The sequence below is a fragment of the Bos mutus genome, chromosome 28, assembly GCF_027580195.1.
Source record: "Bos mutus isolate GX-2022 chromosome 28, NWIPB_WYAK_1.1, whole genome shotgun sequence".
NCBI classification, from domain to species: domain Eukaryota; kingdom Metazoa; phylum Chordata; class Mammalia; order Artiodactyla; family Bovidae; genus Bos; species Bos mutus.
In genome coordinates, this window is record NC_091644.1 from 35,635,247 (window position 1) to 35,656,024 (window position 20,778).

General features: G+C 34.8%; 1 protein-coding gene across 1 annotated transcript in view; it reads right to left on the reverse strand.

The window, feature by feature from the left end:
• Positions 1-20,778, reverse strand: part of RYR2 (ryanodine receptor 2) — an 819,609-nt gene that overhangs the window by 492,774 nt on the left and 306,057 nt on the right. Inside the window, exons 4-5 of the mRNA XM_070364567.1 lie at positions 8,575-8,595; positions 764-778 (exon numbers count right to left, since the gene is read on the reverse strand). Of these exons, the coding sequence (XP_070220668.1) occupies positions 764-778; positions 8,575-8,595 (36 nt within the window). The remainder of the gene's footprint in view (positions 1-763; positions 779-8,574; positions 8,596-20,778) is intronic.

Below are 20,778 nucleotides of genomic sequence, written 5' to 3' on the forward strand. Positions count from 1 at the left end.
AGTCCAAGAGATATCAGGGCCATCCTTGATCTGTGAAGATACCACATGCCACGGAGCAGCTTAGCCAATGCGCCACAATTACTGAGCCTGTGCTCAAGAGCCTGTACTATAGAGCCCAGCGGTAACTGAGCCCACATGCCACAATTACTGAAATCTGTGTGCCCTAGAGCCTATGCTCTACAACAACAGAAGCCACTGCAAAGAGAACTCCATGCACTGCAGCTAGAGAGTAGCCCCACTTGCTGCAACTAGAGAAAGCTCGTGTAGCAACAAAGACTCCGCACAGCCATAAATAAATAAATAAGAATTTATTTATTTTAAATAAGTGAATTATTTTCACTTCTCCTGGAGTAAGTAATTCACTAGGAGTTTCTTGGTGTCTCTTATAATTTTCCAGTGTATGAATTTCCTATTACTTCATGCAAGAGTGCATAAACATGTAACAGTCTATACAGCCCCCACAGTAAAAATTCTAAATGGAGAGCTATAGAAAAAATAACTGCTTCAACGGAAGAAATTCCTGACATTGGCTAAGTAAGACTTAATATGTCACAATGTGACCCAAAGATATAAAATGTCATTTTTAAAAAATCTAAATGTGGGATGTACTTACTTAGATTTAAAGTTCTAAAGTTTGGTTTAATTTTTTAAAACTTGAAAAATTGAAGAAAAAAGCCACAAATTTAAAAGTTAAACAAATGTGACTAACCAGACATAAAACATACAGAGTAATACACATACAGGAGATGATCCAATGTCTTACCTTCATCATGAATTTCTGTAGGGGCATAAGGAAAAAAGAGAAAATATTAAATACACAATATTTCAAAGACATTTTAAAACCTCCTATTTATAAAGACTATATTGTTGTTAAGTACTGTAACATGAATAATAAACAAAAAATTTCCACTGTGTTGTCACAGCAAAACTCAATGTCAACTACATGCTAGAGAAAAGCTGTAGCAAGCAAAACTCTCTTTTAATATGTTTCTAGATTAGTTCATTCTTTTTCCGTGAAAACATGCTGTTTGACTTTAATGCGTGATTCAATTTACAACATTTCTAAGCATCTCAAAAAAGGTATACTCTTAAAATTATACTCTGAAAATGGTCTAGATTTTTTTTCATCTGTTACATAAAAACACAGTAATATAAACAGCAACTCAGCTATTTTACTTGAGTAAAATAGTGGGTTAGAAACAGGTACAGTAGACAATCAATTAATATGCTGTGATGGGCTGCCCATATTTCATGCAAAAAGTGACCAAAAGCAATTCCTTAGGCACTGCATATTATTATATGTGAATTTCAAAGAAACAAGTCACACAATTTTTCTTTTTCTCTTGACTCAGCCACCTCTAATGATTTATAACACCCCCTTTTCATCTACAAAATATAACATGTACATATATTCCTTTCTTTTTCTTAAGATTCATAAAGTTTCTTTGACTTCTTATTCCTGGGAGAGATACACAGATGAAAAAGAGTGAAAAAGGAAAAATATTTTATTTGACAAGTTAGGGCACCATGTAGTTGCCAGGAGCATGGAAGTCCTACAGAGGAAAACACACACATACCCACATTAGTTTTAAAGAAAACAAGGGAAAGTTTTCTAACACAGAGGTTAAATACCACACTTGCTTCCCTGAAACACACAGACATAGTAATATGTATATGACTAAATGGCAATTCTATCATGATTGATTCTTTCATTTTCAGTATTATAATTTTAAGGAAAAATTGTAAAGAACCATTTCATTTTCATCTCAGAAAACACAGCCTGTGTAGTTACATTTTTGTAGTTAATATTCATGGCAAATAATATCCTGGAACTTATTTTCCATGTTGAAACTGACTAATCACATGCCTACAAATGACCACCAGTGATACAGAATATCACTGAGGAATTACAAAAAATCATTTTAAGTCCTAATTCAAAGAAAAACTTCAAAATCATGTTACAGAACATGGTTTGTAATAGATATTTTCTTCATGAGATTTTTGGTTTTTTAATTTATCTAAGTTTTGGAGATATTTCTTTCAGAAATGGTCTCAGCTTGTTTTTGTCAGTATTTAGGTTGAACTACTTCAGAATTGTAGCAAATAGAAAAAAGTGGTCAATTCAGTTTTTTAAGACTGCTCGTCATAATTTTTAGCTGTGTGTGAAGGCAGCATGAGCAAGCCAGGGAAGAGAGTAATCTGTATAAATGATTAAATAAAAATGAGCCCTGTAAATAAGCAAAAGCTGAAATAACCATCATACAAAGAGAAAGAAGAACAGATGTAACAGACACACATTATTTTCAAAAGATAAGAACATGAAAGGTTATTTCTGGCATTACTGACATTAACTTTTTGTACAAATCATCTATTGGTTCATTTGGCTTATTTCTTTATGAGATATCCAAAAGGAATCATTCAGGGCAAGAAAGAAAGTAAAACACAGTAAAATATAAAGGACAAATATATTATTTTAATCTCAATGTCAATGGCATAAGTATGATAAAAAGCAACAGAAAAAGAATAAAAATAAAAATTCCTTACAAGTTGAAAATGATAGGAGAAAAAAAAGAAAACTCATGAATGATAATACTGAAACAAATAGCTTTGATTTAGGTGAAGAATTATCATTTTTATGCATGCAGTAAGTGTAATTATTTAAGATATAAAATATTAGACAACATATGGAGATGGATGACTATAAAGACAGAGGCCAGGCATGGTGCTTTCTGTCTTAGAAGAAATTTGAGGATGAAAATCAATTGACACAGAAACACAAAGAGGGAAATTTTAGTTTTTTAGGGTAAAATTCCAAGTGGCAGCAATTCAGTGCCTCAGGTTTAGTTTAATTACTCCAGAATGGACAAGTCAGATGAAGTGTCAAATGTGAGCAAGAGACGGGGACATATTCCGTCTTCCCATTATGCTATATTAACATGAAAACCAGGAAGAGACACAGCAATTCTTACATTTTAACTCAAACAAACATTGCCCTGGGAGTCTAATGGATGATAAAAACAGGCAGGAGCCTTTGATCTATAAGCTTATAAAACTTGATCTAGTAGATCTAAAAACCCTAAGGGATTTTCTTAGCATATGCCAATGAGTACAAGTGGAAAAACAAATCAAACAGCAATACTTTATTCTAAAAATTGCAATCAAATATCAGAGTTCAAGAGAATGCATAATTATATTCAATCTGTTACTGATACAAAAAGACACAGTGATGTACAAAGTTTTTCTACCATAATTATGCCTTTCACCTCAACACTGGATTATTTTTAACTCTTATTTTAGTTTTGTGAGATGATAACTGATTATAAAACGTAATACCTCTATAAATGGAGTTTTCTTAGAAGTTTTAAAAGAACCTTTACTGAGATGTCTTCTTAAAAATTACACAGGTAAGGGATTAGCAACAAAATTAACATAGGAATATAAAGTGGAAGTGACAGATTCAAGGGATTAGATCTGATAAAGGAGTGCCTGAAGGATGGAGGTTCATGACATTGCAGAGGAAGCAATGATCAATACCATCCCCAAGAAAAAGAAAAGCAAGAAGGCAAATAGTTCTCTGAGGAGGGCTTACAAATAGCTGAGAAAAGAAGAGAAGCTAAAGGCAAGGAGAAAAGGAAAGATATACCCATCTGAATGCAGAGTTCCAAAGAATAGCAAGGAGAGATAAGAAAGCCTTCCTCAGTGATCAGTGCAAAGAAATAGAGGAAAATAATAGAATGATTAGAATAACAGAAAGATTAGAGATCTCTTCAAGAAAATTAGAGATACCAAGGGAACATTTCATGCAAAGATGGGCACAATAAAGGACAGAAATTGTATGGACCTAACAGAAGCAGAAGATATTAAGAAGAGGTGGCAAGAATACACAGAAGAATTGTACAAAAAAGATCTTCATGACCCAGATAACCATCACTCACCTAGAGCCAGACATCCTGGAATGCGAAGTTAAGTGGGCCTTAGGAAGCATCACTACAAACAAAGCTAGTGGAGATGATGAAATTGAGTTGAGCTATTTCAAATCCTTAAAGATGATGCTGTGAAAGTGCTGCACTCAATATGCCAGCAAATTTGGAAAACTCAGCAGTGGTCACAGGACTGGAAAAGGTCAGTTTTCATTTCAATCTCAAAGAAAGTCAATGCCAAGGAAAGTTCAAACTGTCACACAATTGCACTCATGTCACACGCTAGCAAAGTAATGCCCAAAATTCTCCAAGGCAGGCTTCAACAGTACGTGAACTGTGAACTTCCAGATGTTCAAGCTGGTTTTAGAAAAGGCAGAGGAACTAGAGATCAAATTGCCAACATCCGTTGGCTCATCAAAAAAGCAAGAGAGTTCCAGAAAAACATACATTTCTGCTTTATTGACTACACCAAAGCCTTCAACTGTGTGGCTCACAACAAACTGCGGAAAATTCTTCAAAAGATGGGAATACCAGACCACCTTACCTGCCTCATGAAAATCTGTATGCAGCAACATACAGTAAAATCTGTATGCAGAGAAATCTGTATGAAGCAACAGCTAGAACTGGACATGGAACTGGTTCCAAGCTGGGAAAGGAGTATGTCAAGGCTGTATATTGTCACCCAGCTTATTTAACTTCTATGTAGAGTACACAGAAATGCCAGGCAAGATGAAGCACAAGCTGGACTCAAGGCTGCTGGGAGAAATATCAATAACCTCAGACATGTAGATGATTCCACCCTGATGGCAGAATGTGAAGAGGAATTAAAGAGCCTCTTGATGAAGATCAAAGAGGAGAGTGAAAAAGTTGGCTTAAAACTTAACATTCAAAAAACAAAGACCATGGCATCCAGTCCCATCACTTCACGGCAAATAGATGGGGAAACAGTGACAGACTTTATTTTCTTGGGCTCCAAAATCACTGCAGATCGTGACTGTAGCCATGAAACCTAAAGACACTTGCTCCTTGAAAGAAAAGCGATGATAAACCTAGACACCATATTTAAAAGCAGAGACATTACTTTGCCAACAAAAGTCCATCTAGTCAAGGCTATGGTTTTTCCAGTGGTCATGTATAGATGTGAGAGTTGGACTATAAAGAAAGCTGAGTGCTGAAGCATTGACTTGAAACAGCTGTGGAGTATCTATGAGAAAGGTCCTGGAACCCTTCTTAATTTAACCAAGCAGACAGCAGAAGGAACCCCGAGGCAGGCTGGTAGGCAGAGGGTTGAACTGTTTTCTGTTATTCTTCAAGTGACAGAAAAAGGGAATAAATTCTACCTGTGACAGCAGACTTTCAAAATTCCTAGAGCAAGTGCATAAGATTTGACCTCTGTGGGTTTTCAAAGAAAGAAATAACTCAGATCTAAAATTTACTGAGACCTACACATAAGTTATAAATTGATTCACTTGCAAAACTCAGCAGCATGATCGTCAGCTCAGTGTTATCTCCAATACTTTCTCATAACTAGAAAGCAACCACTAACTTAAAGATTTGCAACTAAACATAGCAAGAATAAATTTTGAGATGAGAAATTATTATGAAAATGAGAGAGAAAAACTACACAGCAAGGCAGGATCAAGAAAGCAACCAAATGCACAGAGGAAAAATGGGAATACATCTAGATGATAGTAAAAAGGGGTTTTATTCATTTACACATTCTATTTCTAAAGGAATTAAAGTTTCTTGAGTGGTTGGTTTAAGAGATACTGGTTTGGATACAGCACAGAAATACTGGAATGTAAGTGAAGGGATAAAAAGATGAGAGAGGGACTTATCTTAGGATGGCTGATCTTGGGGAAGGAGCACACAAAGGTGAAACACACATTCTTAGAAAGAAACAGGCTTCCATTTCCAAGATAAGAATTTGGATCAGAATTTTAACTACAGGCAAAGAAGAGAAGACACTGCAAAAGGAAAGGATTGAACAAAATTAGTAATAGGCTAGTTATGAAGAAACAGATGAAGAATTAAAATTATTTCCAGAGTTATAACATCGAATTAGTAGTTCTCCAAAATCCACACAAGGGTGTCATCATCAGGGAAATGGTAAATTTAATAAACAAAACTTCCCTTAAATAAAGGGCTGAAATAAATGAAAAAAGAGCAAAGAATCACACACACACACACACACACACACACAAAAGCAGGTGGACATATGATTGGGAAATAACTGAAAGGCTACTGAAAAGACAGCAAACGTCTCAAAATGTTGCCTGAGGAGAAAAGCATCCCAGAATCAAGAAAAACAATGAAAATAAAATGAAGCCATCAGTTAATCCAATCTTAGCTGATTCATCATATTAAGTCACAGAGCAAACAACAAAGCAATACAACAATGAATGGCCTCACTGTTTTGCTCATTTGGAAAAAAAGTGGATCCAGAATGTCAGTGGTGGAAAAGGAGATTCTATTTTCCACTCAGAATCACAAGGAGTTCAGAATTAGAAGGCTCTTTCCCTGTCTGCCTGCCTCCCTTCTTTCCCTCTCTTTCTTAACAGTTGAAGAAACTGAAACCAACAGTAATAACATAATTTAGCCACATTACACACTTTGTCACTCTGTTGGTCTCCAAACTTATCCTCCAGATTCCTGGCAACTGTTAAGTTTCCTTGTGATATTTTATCATTCACCTTCACTTTTTAAGATTGTATGAATATTTAAAAAGTCTTTTTCTATAGCACGTGGAAAAATATAAGAGTTAAACAATAAGAAGTTAAGATTAATTGGTCAAGATTTTTCAGTAAAAGATATACAATATTAATAATACAAGTCTTCCTGTTGGCCAGGAAGTCTTCCTTTCAATGATCATAATAACAAAGCCAATTATATAGAGATGATAATGTTCACACTAGCAAGTAATGCTCAACATTCTTCAGGCTTCAACAGTATGTGAACCATGAACTTCCAGATGTTCAGGTTGGATTTAGAAAAGGCAGAGGAACCCGAGATCAAATTGCCAACATCTGTTGGATCATCATAAAAGCAAGAGAGGTCCATAAAAACATCTACTTCTGCTTCATTGACTACGCCAAAGCCTCTGACTGTGTCGATCACTATAAACTGTGTAAAATTCTTCAAGAAATGGGAATACCAGACCACCTGACCTGCCTCCTGAGAAATCTGTATGCAGGTCAAGAAGCAACAGTTAGAACTGGACATGGAACAATGGACTGGTTCCAAATAGGGAAAGGAGTAAGTCAGGGCTGTATATTGTCACCCTGCTTATTTAACTTATATGTAGACAACATCATGCGAAATGCCAGGCTGGATGAAGCACAAGCTGGAATCAAGATTGCCAGGACAAAGTTCAACAACCTCAGACATGCAGATGACACCACCCTTATGGCAGAAAGCAAAGAACTAAAGAGCCTCTTGATCAAAGTGAAAGAGGAGATTGAAAAAGTTGGCTTAAAAGTCAACATTCAGAAAACTAAGATCATGGCATCTGGTCCCATCACTTCATGGCAAATAGATGGGGAAACAGTGACAGACTTTATTTTCTTGGGCTCCAAAATCACTGCAGATGGTGACTGCAGCCATGAAATTCAAAGACACTTGCTCCTTGGAAGAAAAGCTATGTCCAAACTGCTGCTAAGTCACTTCAGTCGTGTCCGACTCTGTGCAACCCCATAGACGGCAGCCCACCAGGCTCCCCCATCCCTGGGATTCTCCAGGCAAGAACACTGGAGTGGGTTGCCATTTCCTTCTCCAATGCATGAAAGTGAAAAGTGAAAGTGAAGTCGCTCAGTCGTGTCCGACTCTTAGCGACCCCATGGACTGCAGCCTGCCAGGCTCCTCCATCCATGGGATTTTCCAGGCAAGAGTACTGGAATGGGTGCCATTGCCTTCTCCACATCCAAACTAGACAACACATTAAAAGCAGAGACATTACTTTGCCAACAAAAGTCCATCTAGTCAAAGTTATGGTTTTTCCAGTAGTCATGTATGGTTGTAAGAGCTGGGCTATGAAGAGGGCTGAGCACTGAAGAGTTGATACTTTTGAACTGTGGTATTGGAGAAGAGTCTTGAGAGTCCCTTGGACTGCAAGGAGATCCAACCAGTCCATCCTAAAGGAGATCAGTCCTGAATATTCACTGGAAGGACTGATGCTAAAGCTGAAACCCCAATACTTTAGCCACTTGATGCGAAGAATAGACTCACCGGAAAAGACCCTGATGCTGGGAAAGATTAAAGGCAGGAGGAGAAGGGGATGACAGAGGATGAGATGGTTGGATGGCATCACCAACTCGATGGACATAAGTTTGAGCAAGCTCAGGTAGAGTTGGTGATGGACAGGGAAGGCTAGGGTGCCGCAGTCCATGGGGTCAAAAAGAGTCAAACACGACTAAGTGACTGAACTGAAATGAATGTTCTAGTAATAGAGAATATTTGACTAGATCCCATTTTCAAAGAAACAAAACTAGAAATTTAGAAAGTTCCAACTGAAGATTGGTAAAATACGTATTAATTACAACATAGCAGTTACTTTGAATACTAATAGTACCAGCCACACCAGGAAGCCAAACAAAAAGATTAGAGGCAACAGCAAACATGCAGCCATTCAGATCACAATCTCTTAGAAAACACATACCCATTTTTCTACATCAACCTTCTGTGGAAAGAAAAAGCCAAGATAAATAATAAGCAAACAAATAAAAAGCTAGGAAGGTTTTAATTAGTGTCACTTAAATAAACTGAAATGTAGTCCCTGCACCAAAACCTATATCCAATTCTGAAGGACAGGTAACAGTATTCAAACTTTTAATTTACAGCATTTAATCTCAAGCACACAAAAATATTTCAATTCATTTAGTTATCAGAACTTCAAAAGGCTTTGGGCTGAATATGTACCAGGTACATGAAATAAAAATAACCTAATTTATTCAAAAGCAAACGTGAACATTTATCACATTCTCAAACCTACAAACCTTTGATTCAGGAACCACTGTTCTCCTCTAACTAAAAGAATCTATTTAATAAAAAAGATCCATTTAGAAATACAGCATCTAACTATACATCTCTGATATAATAAAATTTCTCTTAGCCAAATCTTTCCACTCTTATGTAAAAATTCACAATATAACAAATGGTATATGCTACCAAATAATTCTGAAACTGCATCAAAATTTATTTTGATAAATAAAACATATTTATTAATGAATGTATGTTAGTCTCATAACCATTATGTGACTCTTTAAAAAATAAGTGAATATAATTATATCCAAAGTATAAAACAGAACAAATCACAAAGCCGTATGTTAACAAAAACTGCCTTATCCTGTTCAATCCATCAAAATTTTAAAATCTCAACACACTCACCTTAAAGGTTAAGTTTCCATGACCAACCTCCCTTCTTTAGCACATATGATTGGTAATCAGTGAAACTTGAGGTGTGCTTCAAACTCCTCATTCATTTAAGTTTATCTGCAATTTTTTTCCTTAGAAAATTCATTAATTGAGTCAAAAGCTCACACTACCTAGACAGGAATAGTTGCCATAACTAAGAACCTCCATTCCTTAGTAAACAAGCTTCAAGAAGGAAAGATGCATAATATTCACATACATACTAAATATTTTTAAATGTTATAAACTGATATAAAAATATCAACCTAAGTATACAGGTAGGATTGTTTTGAAGGCCCAGTGAAATTCAATAGATTCAACTAATTACTTGTAACAGAGCATTTTGGCTTCTTCAATAATTTACTTCATCTTCAGAAAAATCTCTAAGCCTACTCCCAACCTTTGAACTTAAGAATACATTGTTATTTAAGAAAGAACACTTTACTGAATGAAAAGTCCTGGTTTTCACTATATACTTTCAAGACATTTAGCTGTTATCTAAAGTTCAAGCCCTTATTTGAAGCATGAAACCTATTAGAATAATGAATATATTTCTTTAGATCCTGAGTCACAGGAAAGCAATCTAATCATGGCAAGTATAATGTAATTATTACTCACTTTTCTACCTTTAAAAGAACAAATTCTTATATTTATGCCTTTCATTGAAAATAAGGAAACATGAAATGATTTCCCTTTCATGTTTACCAGGAAAATAGGATATGTCATATTTTTCAATGATTAACAAAGACACTGCATTATCCCATCATTATTTTCACATCTCAGTTTTAACACACACACACACACACTTGCATCAGCACAAAGATAAAGTGCTGTGGGATTTTTCTAGAAGAAAGAGAACCTGTAATCAAGAGTCATAGTTACTAGTTATTAGTAATAAACAGTCTTTAAAGATCTGTATTATAAAACAGAAAATGTCTCTTAAGAAGCAGGAATTAGTTAGCAATAATATAACAGACTCAGTATCCAAATAGCCAAAGAAAGGCATAGCAACAGCATGTGCTGGGGGTGAAATTTCAGCTAAACATAAAAGACAAGACAAATGATCCAGAGTTAAAAGACTGACAAAGTGCAAAAGTTGTAACTATGCATAAGTGATGCAGAGAGATTTCATGACACTTATGAATGTTAATAAGAACTATTTAATTAAATGCCTACTAACAGTGAAAAATGGAATGATTTATATGTAGCTCATCATGGAAGGAAAATATAAATCCCACAACGAACTGGACCAATTTTATAGTTTAAACAATTATCAAATCCATAGAGCACATAAGATAAATGAATATTCCAATAATTTTTTATCCAAGTATGAGGGACTTTTTAAAAATTATCAACTCCATTAATTCAGAGAAAATAAATATTTTACCATCTGTAGAAAGCTGCCTTACATATTTTAAGACCAAAAATGAGCAATATTATTTTCAAATAAAAACAAAATTTCCATTAAAGAAAATAAAACAGTCATTTAAGGAACAGCTTGATTTAGCAAAAAGGACATAAGAATATAATACAAAAGTAGTTAAATCTAAATTTTATTATACCATCATACAAAAGTTGAAACATCCACATGACATCTCCATTTTTGTATTCATATTTTAGTCAATATGTACAATTAGCATGTTTCAATAATTTTATATATGTTTAATGAACATATAAATTATAAATTAGGGTACATAAATATGAACTACTCAATAATCTATAAAAACAAATTTGGTTGATTCTTCCAAGTTGCTTAACTTATTTTACTGTTTAAGGTAAAAAATGTTATCATTATTAAACCGATAGGTCATACAATTAGAAGTTACTATGTGCCAGACTTTGAGCTAAACACTTTACATGTAACCTTACTGCCTGCATTTTATATATGAGGAAACAAATGACATGCAAATGCGTCACAAATTTTCCTCAACAACAACAAAGTTGTTGGAAAAAAACGATTGGACTTGATCTTGAAATTGGGTTTGTAACTTCAAAGTTGCATTCTCCTAAGCACTTCTTTGTATGCCAGTACCAAGATACCTCATCTTTTTGCTTCTCTTTTGCTTCAAACTTTTAGTCTCTATCTAATTTGGAATTTTTCACCCAGTATCTGTTATGGTGAAGTGTCACCTAAATATAGTGTGTTAACATCAAGATAAGAGAATGTAAAATGAACATATAGATTCTTATGATATCAAATATTTTAGTTAGTTTCAGTTATTCAAACAGTAGGTCTGCTTTTTCACCTAGATAAAGTTCACCTAGATAATTACAACACAACAATAAAACATCCATCATGAATATAAAATTTTTAATATCAAGGTATAACATAAAAAAAGTATTTGAAATATTTAATACATGCCTGCAATCCATTACCCTTTTTAAAAATAGACAAAAGTGAAAAACAAAAAACTACCCTATAAATAATTCTCCACTGCACATGTTTATTATTAAGATTGAGAAGAAGAACATGAGAAATTTGCACAGTGTGTTCAAGGATTCAAAAGACAATAAAGTCATTTCAATTTTTTAAAGTAAAATTACAGTTTGGAGGGCTCACATTTTTAATAAATATAACAAATTCAGAAAAATATATAAATCCTGAATATGTAACTTCATAAAACTTTCAGTTCAGTTCAGTCGCTCAGTCATGTCTGACTCTTTGTGACCCCATGAATCACAGCACACCAGGCTTACTTCATAAAATATATAACTTCATAAAACTTCAAGTCAATAAACAAACCCATGTAATCATCACCCAGATCTAATAATAGGACAGAACCTACAACCCAGATGCTGCCTTCATGCCCTCTCCAAAGGCAACTACTATTCTATCACCATTGATTATTTTTCTAATTTGGAAATACAGCCTGTGTTCTCTTTTTATCTAGCTTCTTTAGCTGTCATTAGGTCTCTAAGATTCATCATGGTGTCGCATGTAGTGGTAAGAAATTCATTTTCTCTGCTTATAATATTCCACCATATGAATATGTCACAATTTATTTACCCATTCAACAGTTGAATGGGCTTCCCTTGTGGCTCAGCTGTTTAGGAAACCACCTGCAAGGCAGGAGACCTGGGTTCGATCCCTGGGTTGGGAAGATCCCCTGGAGAAGGGAATGGCTACCCACTCCAGTATTCTGGCCTGGACAATTCCATACACTGTATAGTTCATAGGGTCGCAAAGAGTAGGACATGACTTAATGACCTTGACTCACTGAACAGTTGAACATTTGGATTGTTTCCTGCTTGGGGCTATTACAAAAAATGTTGTGGTGAGCATTCTTGTACATATCTTTTGGTGAATATAGGAATATATATATATATCCACTGGTATAGACCAAGAGTGGAATTTGTTGATCATGGATTTATAAATGTTTAGCTATAGTTGATACAGCCAAAGAGATTTCCAAAATGGTGGCATGCATTTAATTCTCATCAGAAGTATATTAGTTTCACTTGCTCCCCGTCTTGCCAATACTTGGTATTACTAGTCTTTTCAATTTTAGCTCTTCTGGGGAATGTGATACCTCATCACAGTTTTCAGCTGCATTTCCCTGCCATTTGATGAAGCACTTTTTTATATGCTTTGGAAATTTGGAATATCTCCATAGTGAAATATTTGTTCAAGTCTTTTACCCATTTTTTGCTATTAGTTGATCTGTTTTTGTTCTTAGTGATTTGTCAGAACTGTTCATGCTTTCCAAATATCCTCTCCATGTCTGTGTCCTGTCTTTTCCATTTTTTAATGGTAACTCTGAGGACAGACATTCTTAGTTTGGGCATAATTTCTGAATCTTTTCCTTCATTGCTGGTGCTTTTTGTCCTGAAAAGACCCTTCTACATTATTTTTGAGACAATTCATTATCTTAACTCTTACCTGAGACCTACAATCTGTTTCGTATTGATTTGGGGAGTATATGGTACTATGGAGAGAATTTAAATTCATTTTCCCTTCATTTATCTATTCAATTGACCTGATTATCTTTAACAAAAAGATAATTCTTGAGCCCACTGCACTGCACTGCCACTTCCGTCATAAGTCAAGTTACTAACTTGTAGAGCTACTGATGAACTCTATTCTATTCTGGCCTATTTTTCTATTCCTGTTATCGTAACCACTATTCCATCAAAATAATTTTTGATATCTGATAGCCAAAGGCTCCAATTTTGTTCCTCAACATTACATTTGTTAATACTGACCCTCTTCACTTCCTGTAATATGAGAACAGACTTACAAATTATCATGCACACAAAAAGAAAACCTGTTGGGATTTTGATTTTGATTGCACTGATTAACTGATAAACTTAGAGAGAACTGCCATCTTTATAATATACTGCCTTCCAACATCATACATTCCTCTTTATTTTAGGTCATCTTTAGTTTCCTTCAAAATGTTTTTCAATTTTCAATAGAAAGGTTTGCACATCTTTCATTATAATTATTCTGAGGTATATGTTGTGGAATTATACTAAGATAAGTGAACTCAGTTTGAAATTTTTATTTTATTTTTGCTAATATATAAAAGGTAGCTGAAAATTTATACTGAGTTCTAACTTTGCTAAATACACTTTTTAAATCCAAAAGTGCCTACCATCATTCCTTTATTATACTAAAATAATTCAATATTTCACTGGTTTTCCATTTTACAGTTTCTATCAGATTAAAGAATTTCTTACCTTACAAATTTACTAAGTTTGCAACAAATTATTTATGTTTTAAATGTTTTGACGGTATCAATTAAAATACACAATCTTTCCCTTTTCGTCTTTTAATATGGTCAAAGATGTTAATCGGTTTTGTGGATACATTAACTACTTTTGAATCCCATGTTAGCTATAATATGCTATAGATTTTATATATCCATAAATTTGATTTACTAGTATTTTACAGAGGATTTCTGAGTCTATTACTTTGATGAATATTAACATATAACAACTTTTTTCTGGCAAGATCTTTCTCATGGTTTAGGACCATGGCTATGTTGACATCATATAATTAGTTGAGAAGGATTCTGAAACAGGTTAAGATTAAGGTTATCGCTCTCTCAAATGTTTTTTAGAATTGACCAGAGAAGCCATCTGGGTCTGGACTTCTTCATGGTAATGTGAATTTTAATAGTACTTATTTTTTTAATATTTTAAATCTGAGATATAATTGACATAACTTCATATTAAATGAATGATTTTATATTTGCATATATTGTGAAATGATCATTATAATAAACCTAGTTAATATCCATGACCACATACTTACAATTTTTTTCTTGTAATGAGCACTTTTTAGATCTACTATCTTAACTTTTAAATACAATGTTATTAACTATAGCAAACATGCTGTACACTATGTTTCCAGGGATTACTTACTTTATAACTGGAAGGTTGTATATTTTGACCACCTTCACCCATTTTCCCTCTTCCAATACCCTGCCCCTGCAACCACCAATCTGTTCTCTGGAACTACGGGTTCAGTTTTTGTGTATGTTTTTCTGATTCCATACAAAAGTGAAATTATACAGTTTTCGTCTTTCTCTATTTCACTTGTTCCAGCATAATCCCTTCAAGGTCCATCCATATTGTCAAAAATTATTTCTTTTGTGGCTGAATAATATTCCACCGTGTGCATATACCACATTTTCTTTATGAATTCATCCATGGGTGTTCCATGTCTTGGCTACTGAAAATAATGCTGTAATAAATATGGGGAACACATATCTTTCCAAGTTAGTATTTTCCTGTCCTTTGGATAAATACCCAGAAGTGGAATTGCTGGATCATACAATGGCACCCCACTCCAGTACTCTTGCCTGGAAAATCCCATGGACGGAGGAGCCTGGTAGGCTGCAGTCCATGGGGTTGCTAAGAGTCGGACACGACTGAGCGACTTCACTTTCACTTTTCACTTTCATGCATTGGAGAAGGAAATGGCAACCCACTCCAGTGTTCTTGCCTGGAGAATCCCAGGGACGGGGGAGCCTGGTGGGCTACCATCTATGGGGTCGCACAGAGTTGGACACGACTGAAGCGACAGCAGCAGCAGCAGCACAACAGTTGAATTGTAGCTTTTCAAGGATCCTCTGCAGTGGATGCCTGAATTTACATTCCCACCAACAGTGCACAAGGATTCTCTTCTCTCCACATACTTGTCAACAGTTGGATTTTTTTTATTACAGCCATCCAACAGTCAAAAAATTAGATTTCACCAAAGTTTTGATTTGCATTTCTCTGATGATTAGATCTTGAGCATCAATTTATGTATACTTTGGCCTTTATATATCTTTAGGAAAATACCTATTCAGATTCTCTGCCCCTGGTTTAATCAGATTGTTTCATTTTGTTATTGAGTTGTATGTGTTCTTTAATATTTTGGATATTAACACCTTATCAGAGATGTAATTTGCAAATATTTCCTCCTATTTCATAGGTTCCTTTTTCATTTTGTTCATGATTTCCTTTTCTGTCTGAAAGCTTTTAGGTTTGATGAAGTCCCAATTGTTGATTTTTGCTTTTGTGGTCTTTGCTTTTGGTATCAAATCCAGAAAACCTTCACCAACACCGATGTCAGGAAGCTTACTGCCTATGTTTTCTTGCAAACGTTTTATGGTTTCAGGTCATAGAACTTCAAGTCTTTAACCATTATCAATTGATTTTGTGCATGGTATAAAATAGGGGTCCCTTTTCATTCTTTTGCGAGACTCTGTGCAGTTTTCTCAGTACTATATTTTGGTTTACACTGGCACCTTTGTTATAAGTCAATTGGCCATCTATGCATGGGTATACTTCTGGGTTCTCTGCTATGTTCCACTGATCTATGTGTATTTTTTTTTTTTGCTAATACCATACTCTTTTCATTACTATAAGCACAGAATATCTTTCCATTTATTTGTTTCTTATTCAATTTCTTTCACCAATGTCATAGTTTTCAGTGTAAAGGCTCTTCACCACTGTGGTTAAATTTATTCCTATTCTTTTTGACCCAATTGTAAATGGCACTGTTTCTTTAATTTCTCTTTCTGATAGTTTCTATTAGTGTAGAGAAATGCAACAAATTTTTGTATATTGATTTTTTTTTAACCTGCAGGCTTACTGAATTCATTTCTCTATATAACATCATATCACCTGTGAAGTGTGATAATTTTAATTCCTCCTTTCCAATCTCATACCTTTTCTTTTTCTCTGCTTAAGACTTTCAGTACTGTGTTGAATAGACATAGGAAGAGTGGGTGTCCTTGTCTTGTTCCTGATCTTAGAGGAAAAGCTTTCATCTTTCCACAGTTGAGTACAATGTTAGCTGTGGACCTGTTAGATATGACCTTTAGAAAGTTGAGGTATGCTCCCTCTACACCCACTTTATGGAGAGTTTTTCAATCATAAATGGATATTGAACTTTGTCAAATGGTCTTTCTGCCTCTGTTAAGATGGTCATGATTTTTACCCTTTGTTTTGTTAATGAGGTGTATCACACTGACTGATTTGTGGATGATAAACCATCCTCACATCACTGGAAAAAACCCCAGTTGGTCATGGCATTGATCCTTTTAATTATTGTCGAATTCAGTTTTGTACAGAATTTTCTCCTCTATATTCATCAGAGGATATTGACCTATAATATTCTTTTCTTGTGCTGTTCTTGTCTGGTTTTGGTTTCAGCTAATGCTGGCCTCAGTGAATATGTTCAGAAGTATTTCTCCTCTTATATTGTTTCAGTTCATTTGCGTCCGACTCTTCGCGAACCCAGGGACTGCAGCGCAGCAGGCCTTCCTGTCCACTGCCAACTCCTGGAGTTTACTCAAACTCATGTCCATTGAGTCGGGGATGCCATTCAACCATCTCATCTTCTGTCATCCCCTTCTCCTCCCACCTTCAATCTTACCCAGCATCTGGGTCTTTTCAATAAGTCAGTTCTTCGCATCAGATGGCCAGAGTATTGGAGTTTCAGGTTCAGCATCAGTCCTTCCAATGAATATTCAGGACTGATTTCCTTTAGGATGGACTGGATGGATCCCATTGCTGTCTAAGAGTCTTCTCTAATACCAAATTCAAAAGCATCAACTCTTCAGCACTCAGCCCTCTTCACAGTCCAACTCTCATATCCATACACGACCACTGGGAAAACCATAGCTTTGACTAGACGAACCCTTGTTGGCAAGGTAATGTCTCTGGCTTTTTAATATGCTGTCTAGGTTGGTCATAACTTTTCTTCCAAAGAGCAAGCATCTTTGAATTTCATGGCTGCAGTCACCATCTGCAGTGATTTTGGAGCCCAAGAAAATAAAGTCTGTCACTATTTCCCCATCTATTTGCCATGAAGTGATGGGACCAGGTGCCATGATATTAATTTTCTGAATGTTGAGTTTTAAGCCAAGTTTTTCACTCTCCTCTTTCATTTTCATCAAGAGGTTCTTTAGTTCTTCTTCACCTTCTATTGTTTGGAAAAGTTTAAGAAGAATTGGTATTAATTCTCCTTTAAATGTTTAGTAGAATTTATCACTGATGCCATCTCATTCTTAAGCAACGTAAGACCACAAAGTTCTCTCTGCCATCAATTTGTGAGAAAAACTCACCATAAATTTAATTAAACAAATGAAGTCACCAAGTAAGTCCAATGATGCACTGAATTATACTTTAGCCCAATTTCCTTTATTTTGATTTTTGTATTAGACAGAATGTTATTTTAATTTGTCAAATAATGTCAAAAATTGAAACAGACTTATACAATACAGTAAACTTGGCCATCTCCCACAATATTATGTTTAACTTAATAAGGAAAAGATTTAGAATTTTCACTTGGAAGTTTAAATTTTTTTCTTTTAAAATTTAAACTGAGTAATAGAAGACAAAGATCTACTGCTTCCTAAGTTATTCTTTTTTTAGAATAGAAAAGATCCTGTAATGCTCTTTACATTGCTTTCTGAATTTGTCCAAATTGTGAAGAACAGTATATACACTCTCTAACTCAAAACTACCAATATCTCCATTTTCAAGCATAGAATATATTAAAATGGGGCTTGTACATAAAGTTTAATGTTAACAAATTCAAACTGATGGGTGCTAAGCAAATATAGTAATTCTCTTCTGCGTAAGCTCTTACCAGAATTACTAAGTTTGATTAAATACCACAAGTAAATCCATCTGGGAAAATAAATATTTAAGAAGAGTACGAACAATTAGTGAGGGGAAAAAGAGAATATTATTAAATATTAAATGTTTAATATTTAAATATTAAAATGTTCCTAAAATACAGTGATTAAATCAATACTGTTTTGGTATAATAATAGACAGACATGTGTGACAGAATATTCAGCTTAGAATAACCCATCTGGGAATGTATGAACTTAATGTATGACTAAGAAAGGCATCACAATAAATAAGGAAAGGAATCATCAGTCATGAAAAGCGATGGGCATTCTTCTTAGCCACTAGGGGAAATAAAATCAAGTTAAACAGTAATCTTAAATGAACTCTGGATGGATCTACTATGAATAATAATAAACTCAAATAAATTCTACATCCATTCACTATTTAAAAAAGGGATGGGTATAACAAAGGGTGTACAACGATTTAAACAAAACAATTCAGTGCAATGTCAATCAAAATATCAGCAAGTTATTTTGTGGATACTGAGAGAAACTTACTGTAAAGTTTCTATGGGAAAACAAAAGACCCAGAAAAGCCGAAACAACATTGAAGGAGAAGAATAAAGTAAGAGAACTGATACTGCCCAACGTTAAGACTTAACTATAAAGTTACAGGAGTCAAGAGAGTGTGGTACTCATGAAAGGACAGACAAATGGACCAACGGAAAGAACAGACAGCACAGAAACAGACCCGCACAAATGGAACCAATTTATCTTTCACAAAAGTAATTCAATGAAAAGAGGACAGTCTTTCACCAAGTGGTGCTGGAACAACTTGACATCTGTATACAAAAAAGAAAAGAAAGAAAAGAAAAAGATTCTAAGATACGGATTTTAAAACTTTCACAAAAATGAGCTCTAAACAGGTCACAGCCTTAAAATAATATATGAACTATAAAACTCCTAGAAGATAACATGGGAGGCTATCTGGGTGACCTTGGGTTTGGTAATGACTTTTATAGATATAATGACAAAGCATGATCCATGAAAGGAAAATTGTTAAGCTGGACTTCATTAAAATTAAATCTTCTTCTCTGTGAAAGACACGGGCAGCCAAATGAAAAGTCAACTCACAAGTGGGAAAAAAACTTTACAAAATATATATATTATAAAATTCTCATATTCAAAATATACAAAAACTCTTAAAATGCAAAAATATGATATACAATAGAATACTATTCACCCCAAAAAAGAATGAAATAATGCCATTTGCAACAACATGGATGGACCTACAGAATATCATACTAACTGAAGTCAGAAAGAGAAAGATAAATATAATATCCCTTATGTGTGAAATCCAAAATATGACCCTAATGAACCTATCTACAAAACAGACTCACAGACACAGAGAACAGACTTGTGGTTGCCAAGGGGAAGAGGGGATGGGGAGGGATGAATGAGAAATTTGGGATCAGCAGATGCAAACTATTATATAGAGAATCGATAAACAACAAGGTCCTACTCTATAGCACAGGAAACTATATTCACATCTGTGATAAGCCATGATTGAAAAAATATGGAAAAGAAAACATAAGTATACATGCATGTGTGTGTAGAGGCATCCCTGGTGGCTAAGGGGTAAAGAATCAGCCTGCTAAGCAGGAGATGTGGGTTTGATCACTGGGTTGGGAAGATCCCCTGGAGAAGGAAACTACAGCCCTCTTCAGTATTCTTGTCTGGAAAATCTCATGGACAGAAGAAACTGGCGGGCTGCAGTTCATGGGGTTACAAAACAGCTGGACATGACACAGTGACTACAGAACAATTACACACACAGACACACACACACGTACATATATGTAGAACTGAATCACTTTGCTGTGCAGTAGAAATACGCCATTGTAAATCAACTATATTTCAATTTAAAAACTTAACAATATGAAAATAAACAATCCAATTTAAAATTTGGAAAAAGGTATCATCAATAGACACCTCACAAAAAAGATATCAGATGCCATGTAAGTATATGAAAAGATGGTGTACATCATATGTCATCAGGAGCTTTTAAATTAAAACAACAGTAAGATACAACTACAAAACTATGAGAATGGCCAAAATCCAAAACTGATACCACCAAATGCCAATGATGAGGTGCAGCAATAGGAACTTTCATTCATTATTAGCTGGAATGCCACGAGGTACACACTCTAGAAAAGTCAGTATAGCAGTCTCACAAAAATAAACACAATTTCAACATATGATCCAGTGATCTCTTTCCTTCATATTTACCCAAAGGAGCTGGAAGCTTATGTCTACATCAAAGTCTACACGTGAGTTTATAGCAGCTATATTCATAATTGCCAAAACTTAGAAGC